This window comes from Mchenga conophoros, linkage group LG8, assembly GCF_057382185.1.
Source record: "Mchenga conophoros isolate Kocher_MC1m ecotype Shallow Benthic linkage group LG8, M_conophoros_male_GT1.1, whole genome shotgun sequence".
NCBI lineage: Eukaryota > Metazoa > Chordata > Actinopteri > Cichliformes > Cichlidae > Mchenga > Mchenga conophoros.
The window spans coordinates 17,647,882-17,655,078 of NC_140533.1; the positions used below are offsets into that span (position 1 = coordinate 17,647,882).

Sequence of the window (7,197 nt, forward strand, 5' to 3'; positions counted from 1 at the left end):
CTATTTATCCCTGCAACATTAAAGCGCACAAGAAGCATTGTTCAAGAGTCGGATTTCGTGGCTCCCTTCTCCACGGTGGCCAATCAGATTCCTCTTCCTCCCAGCAGCACAACAGCATCTGACATCACGCCAATTCACAAATCCTGCAAAGCGCCGTTTACCTCTCGGTGCCACGCTGTTTAATCACAAAATGCTGCTCTTATTAGTCTCTTAGTACATTGTGAACGAACCGAGGTTGCCGAATGTGATTACATTTCAATCACTTCTCCTCTAGCATTTCAGAATTTCTGCAGCTCCCTGTGGAGTCAAACCTTCCCACAGTAATAATAATAATAACAAGACGAAAAATGGGTTAAACAGCAATAAACAGTAAAACTTTCTTTTATTTTCACAGACATTATAACACACCACCTCACAACAGCATGTAAAGCCAAAGACAAAGGGAGAGGCTCAAATTCCTCTTGGGCACTAAACAGCACATTATGTACAACGGGCATTAGAATCAGCCTCACAATTACTCGTTTAGTTGTAAAAGACAGCGCGGAATAAATAGGCTATTTTACACCAATGTTTAATATAAACAAATACCTGTCGTACAAATTGCACTTGCCGATGGCTGTGAGGTAAAATACTTCGTGAGCTCTACATGACTGCGATACAGTCACTCCGACAAATGCCTTGATCTTATCCAGTGCCTTTAAATAACAGTTCATTGTAGTGCGCCTGAGCGGTGATGAGCGAATTTTTACGCAGGAACCTGGAGCGAGGATCGGACTCTCACTTCCCCATTATAACGCATAAATGCAGAAATCAACTGTTTATCGAACAAAATCAGAACTGAAAAGTTGATATTTATATCAGGCATCAATCACAGGAGTGCGACTCCGCTCTTTGGCTGATGCACAGATTTACTGGATTTCAAATTCGGCACCTGACAGGTTTTTAATCACAGAAGCTTTACAGCTATAATTTTGGCAAATTTCATTTTCTCTTTTACACTAAACTCTCTCTCTGAGCCAAAGGAGATAATGGGAAAATATTTATCCTGATGCTTTAAAATGGCTTTCAAACACGTTTCTAGCATTTTCGCCTGTTGTTTGAACTCAAATGATCCTGTTTGTTGTTGCAAAGGTCCCCGTTGAAATGATTAAATATGGCTCTTACGCACTCCGTCTCCAAAAAGAAACTCGCCTATTTTGTCATTATCCCCCCCCCTCCCCTATCACAGCTGTGATTCGGAGTGAGACAACTTTCCGGTCCCCAGGCTACTATCACTGTTGTCCAAGCCGGCGCAGTCTGACCACATCCCCAACGTTCCGGGCTCCAGAGAGGAGACGAACCCGCCGGAGCATCGGGACAGGTCGCAGGAGCTAATGTGTAGCCTGCGGTCGGCTTGCCTCGGGCAGCACAGCAGCCTCTTAAAAGCCTTCCTGAAATCTGGGCTTCGGCAGTAAATTATGGGGTTAAACGCAGAGTTCACGTACCCCAGCCAGTTCAGAAACACGAAAAGGTCCTTGTCCACCACCTCTGCGCAAAAAACCCTCACGACGTTCACTATGAAAAAGGGCAGCCAGCACAGAGTGAACGTTCCCATGATGATGCCAAGCGTTTTGAGCGCTTTCTGCTCCCTGAGTGCCAGGATCTTAGACGGCCTCTTCTTGCACTTGGAGGTCAGTCCGGTTAAGGTGTTGTGAAACCTGCCCTCGCACTTGTCGATCTTCCTCAGCTGCTTTTTCGCCTCTCTGTACACGCGGGCGTAAACAAATATCATGACCAGGAGAGGAATGTAAAAAGATATGATGGATGAGGAGATGGCGTATGCTCTGTTTGTGACAAAGTCGCAACATTCGGGGTCCTCGTAACAGTCTGTGTCCACGCTGTCCCGAGACCAGTGCATCAGGATGGGCAAGAAGGAGACCAGCGCAGAGATCGCCCACACCACACACACCACCGCTTTGGCCCGGGCTTTGGTTAACAAGCTTTGGTAGCGGAAAGGTGATGTGATAGCCACATACCTGTCTATGGCGATAACGCACAGGGTCTCGATGCTGGCGGTGACGCAGAGAACGTCCACCGAGATCCAGAACTCACAGAAAAAGGTGCCATACAGCCACGAACCGCGCACCGCGAGCGCCGCGCCAAATGGCACAACCAGGAGCCCCATGATGAGGTCCGCGCTCGCCAGCGACACGATGAACACGTTGGTGAGAGTCTGCAGCCTCTGCGTCCTGGCGATGGCCACCATGACCAGGATATTTCCGAACACGATGGACAGGACGATCAAAGCCATAACCACGCTCATGCCCGCCATCCACTGCTCGGACGCGGCTGCAGCGGAGCCCGGTGAGTCGGACGTCTCGCTCCCTGTGCCATTCTGGAAGTTCACTGGCGAGGACGCGCCACCACCGTCCCCCATGACGGGCTGCTGGGCTGTGAGTGGAACCAGGTCGAGATCATCAAGGCAGCACTAACAACGCCTTCACAGTCTATAGCTCTACTCCCACTGCGCGCCAACTCCATCTGGAGCGCCTCTCAAGTCCTCAGCCTGCGTTGGCTGCTGTAGCGGCCGGGACAGCAAAGCGCGCGGTGACATCATTGCTCCTCACGACCAATCAGGCAGCTCAGCGGGCAAACGATCCCAGCGGTGAAGTTGTGGAAGCAAACAAACACCTGAACCTTAAAATTTCAGTCAGTCTCTTTTTGGTGTCTTCACCAGTTAACGCGCATGGACGAATAAACCAAACTTTTATTAAGCAGGAGAAGCAGATGGTCACTCCCCAAACTGTCCATAACTATCATCGGTCCAAAAATCTTGTCGGTTATGGAAACACGATTAACCAAATATGGAAGTCCAGCAGGACATGAACTACAGGGATTTCGCTGTTTTCATCACTGGCGAACCACAAACAAAATTTGTTTTTCCACTTGTCCGTTTTATATTTTTATCGCTAAGAATACATTCCGTGGGCATGAGGTCAGGCCCAACAACGGATCTATGGTCCTTCCTTCACAGCAGCTGTATTATGGTAAACTTCTTATCTCCAATCGCAAGTACAGAAGGCTATAAAGCAGGGGTTGACTCACAGCTATTCAGTCCACGCATCACTGCAGAGATAAACATTCCAGGTCAGTTCCAGGTCATTAAAAATGATTTTTCTGACCTACACCTGAACCAGGTTTTAAATTATGGCCGAGATGGAAGAAAGACAAGCCTAGTAGTGAGCTTAGTTTAAAAAAAAAGAAGGAAAAGAAAGAAAAAGAAAAGAAAAGAAGGCGTTCAAGATAAAGAAACAACAACAAAACAATGAAAGGAAGGTAGATTAAAGGATTTTCTTATGTAACGATGCCATTTTTTTTATTCAACAGACTTGGAAAGAAACAATTCATACTTTGGATGAATATTGTTTCATCTTTTAACTCTATTCATAAATTAATCAAAAATCATTTCAGGAACACTGTCAACCTACTGTCAACACGCAAGACTTGCTAAAAAACACTGGACTGATGGGGCTCTCCATTGCCTCTTACTTTATGGCCTGCTCTCTGAGGCCATAAACTGTTTATTTATATGCAAGTGAGTTTCCAGTATGGAGACATTACAACCTAAATAATTTAGTATTTGAGCAAACTGGCAGGAGTAAGGCTGTTTGTTCAACTCATTGTTGGTGCCCACTTTCAAATCTGACCACTACTGTAGGCCAACAAAAGTCTATCAGAGGGGCATTAATCAAATCAAATCAAATCACTTTTTATTGTCACATCACATGTGCAGGCACACTGGCACAGCACATGCGAGTGAAATTCTTGTGTGCGAGCCCCACAAGCAACAGAGATGTGCAAACACAACAACACAAACGAGCAAAATACAAGAATGGCCAACCTGAAACTAATAAATATATGTACAATATATAATAGTGTATGCATTTCTGGATGTGTATACTAAATATTTTCCTACGTGTGTGTGTGTGTGTGTGTGTGTGTGTGTGTATACACATTTTTACAAATTAAATAGTAAAAAAATAAAATAAAATAATAATAATAATAATAATAATAAAATATATAAAATATACAGAGTTGAATATGTGCAAAACAAGTGGCATTTATATACAGTGTGGAGTGCATAAACAGAATATCAACTGAAAGTTTGGGGCCTAAAAAATACATTTTATTCACGTTAGTGTGGGAAATAAAATATATAGTTTCTTTATGGTTTTTGGTTAAAATGAATAAATAAATAAACTCCATTTATCTTCTTTCCACCTCTGTGGTGGCAGAAATTTCCAAGAGCTTGAAATCAAACCCTATAAAACAAAAACATGTGCATTAACAGGAGTGGGAAGACTTTTTTTTTCCTATTAGTGCTTTTAAAAAAATCTATGGTCTGTTTTTAAATAGAAGAAATTCCTTTTCTGAAGCTTTCATCACAGTACAACGACGGTTAAAGGCTTAAAACGATTCCCTGACTTTGCTGATGCATCGGCTCCTCTTCTCGGCTGCATTTAAAGCGTTTACACCTCTTCGGCATAATTCAGATGTTCAGCAGCTCGTTTACTTTCATAAAAACGTGCTCATGGAAATGCTCTTGACCACTCAACAGCAGCTACCTCCCACATAATCTTTGTGCAAGCTTTGAATGTCGGAATGAAGAGAAGTGCTGCTGGTTAAGCTTTGGTTGATCTCATATGTTGACACCAGCGCGGAGTCAAAGGTCAAAGTTGATTTCATTATTTGAAGTGATGGTTTTCCCCGTTTATGGATCGGGTTCGAGAGTCTCTGCAGAGGCAGACAAAGCGATGTGTTCGAGTGAAGCTGCAGAGCGTTTTGTTAGCGGTTCTGCTCATCAGAAAACCTGCGTTTCAAGCAAACGTTCCTCACACGCCGCAGCCTGGAAATACGGCAATGATATTTTATCTCTTACAGTGATATGATCTTAATGGAGCCCACTCAGCCACAGTGAATGGTGAATAAATGTTTCTGCAGGAAAAAAAAAAGAAACTGGAGAAACTGAAATTTTCTCCTTCACCTGGCCCCAAAACACCCCGCCAATATTAAATGAGCCATTTTATTTTGAAATCACCTTTTACGTGCAGTTAATTCAATAACAATAAACCAGTGTCAGTTTCACAAATCCTGTGAGTGTCATAAGAGGCACATGGCTCTCAAGCCCCTGAGAAAGCTTTTTAAAAGCCCTTTTTGTGCTGGTGAAAGGAGCTGTGTGCTGGTGAAGCTCTTATCTAATCACTCACATTCAAACTCCTTACTTGGGGGGTGATCTTGCAGTTATATTAATATTCATTTTAATGTGTTATAGCACCACAAGTGAGAGAAGAGGTGGCAGCTTCGATGACCCGAGCGCCTTACCCGACTGGGTATTTTATCCATGTACTGTGTTGATGTTTTCAGTTTACCCAAATGTTAACTGAGGCTCTGTGTGTGTGTGTGTGTGTGTGTGTGTGTGTGTGTGTGTGTGTGTGTGTGTGTGTGGTACAGGGTTAATTGTGCTGCCAGAATGACAGTGAGGAAAGCAGCTGATGGGACAGAGGGATAAAACAGCAGGAAAAGACTCAGAGTGAGTCAGGAGGCCAATAATAGCTCCCCGTCTTAAGCGACCATGTCGTTGTAATGTTTATCTTTGCATATTAAAAGTATCTGGTTAAAGACAGATTCATTTGCTTTTATTTCTGATTTATCCTCAGGTCTGAGACGCAAGAGCTCTTTTTTGTGGCGGTTCTAACTTGTGGAGTTTATCTTCGTGTTAAAAAAATACACATAAAAGAATCACAAGATGACCGTCCACATCGCTGCTACCCACAACACATTCCACCTCAAGTCTGGGATTTTGTAAAACACTAATATTACTCCCCTGGGACAGTTCTGAAAAGACCTTTGAAGCTTTCCAGAGAAAGGACCATTTTTAAATAGCATTTTGCAGCTCATCCCATGCCCAGAGTGCATAAAACAAGAAAGTGCTTTCACAAAGCCCTGAGTGCACCCCGGGGACAAAAGAATTTTCAAGTTGTAGATCTGGAGCTAGGCTCCTGGCATGATAGGATAAAAGGATGGAGATAAAAGCGGGCAGCTTACCTATCAATGTCTTTTTCAATAAACTGTAATTTTTGCTCCTCTGGCAGAGCGAGCAGCAGCCTAAAGATTCCTTTAAAATGCAACGGAGCTCCCAATAATGTCACATATTCCAGTAAATGCAATAAAGTTTTCACTTGGTTTGATAAAAACATGTAATAATCTGACAAAAAGGGGAAGAAAAATCAAATGGCTCTTTGTTTTCAAACTGATTGAAAAGAAAAAGTAATTTCAAAACTAATTCTGACAGATGATGGAACAAACCTGTTAAAATAAATGTGCTCATTTTGAATTTGTTGCCAGAAACACCTTTGAAAATAGTTGAGTTTTGATCTTCCTTGCAACTGTGTTGCATCACGTCTTATTTTCTTACCAACAATCTGTACTCTGGACTTCAGACAGGCCAGTTTGGTACAAAGAATTTTTTTTTATTACCACGCCATTTATTGGAATATGTGCAGAACGTGGTGTGACATTGTCCTGCTGAAATTGGCATCCAAGCATCCAATGGCTGGATTCATATGTTGCTCCAACACCTAGATTTTGATTCAGCATTAATGGTGCCTTCATAGATTTGGATTTCAGTCACTAGTGCAGGAACTGAAAACTATTTTAAATTCTGTGTTTCGCACCGGTCCACCTTATATGAGGCCTGGAAAAGAAGAAGTGTTTCTGGATCTTGGCACAGTATTGTGCAAAAGAAAAGAACCAACTATGTCCAGAAGAACAGAATCAGCGTTCTGGGATTTCCTTTCCTGGATGATTATATGTTGCTAGGAAAATGGGGGGAAAAGGGAAATAGGTGCAACGATTTATTGAAACATGTGCAAACATAAATGGACAATACAGTAAAATTGTAATTAGAGTTACATATCATAGATAAGAAAATGTAGAATCTGCCCTTTACATTAAATAAGTACATTAGGTCAATTGCTGTCAATAGGAAATGAGCACACCCATATATCCATGATGAGCGGTTATTGTGGGTGTATCAACCATTATACCAGAATAGATTTTAGATTAGACACCAGCAGAAGATGATAAGCACTGCAGAACATGGCCAATGTTAGAGGCAAAAAAGCAAATGCCATCAAATTTTCTTTCTCAGGAAATTAG

At 42.6% G+C, this 7,197-nt stretch overlaps 1 protein-coding gene across 1 annotated transcript; it reads right to left on the bottom strand.

Moving 5' to 3' along the window:
* Positions 1 to 352: 352 nt before the first annotated feature.
* Positions 353 to 2,676, bottom strand: adrb1 (adrenoceptor beta 1). The gene has a single exon (XM_085284611.1). It carries the CDS (start codon positions 2,414 to 2,416, stop codon positions 1,223 to 1,225), a length of 1,194 nt encoding a protein of 397 aa, XP_085140737.1. The 5' UTR covers positions 2,417 to 2,676; the 3' UTR covers positions 353 to 1,222.
* Between the last annotated feature and the right edge of the window lie 4,521 nt (positions 2,677 to 7,197).

Bases quoted from the DNA above. Each gene is read 5' to 3' on its own strand.
- adrb1 (XM_085284611.1), bottom strand. From the start codon at position 2,416: ATGGGGGACGGTGGTGGCGCGTCCTCGCCAGTGAACTTCCAGAATGGC.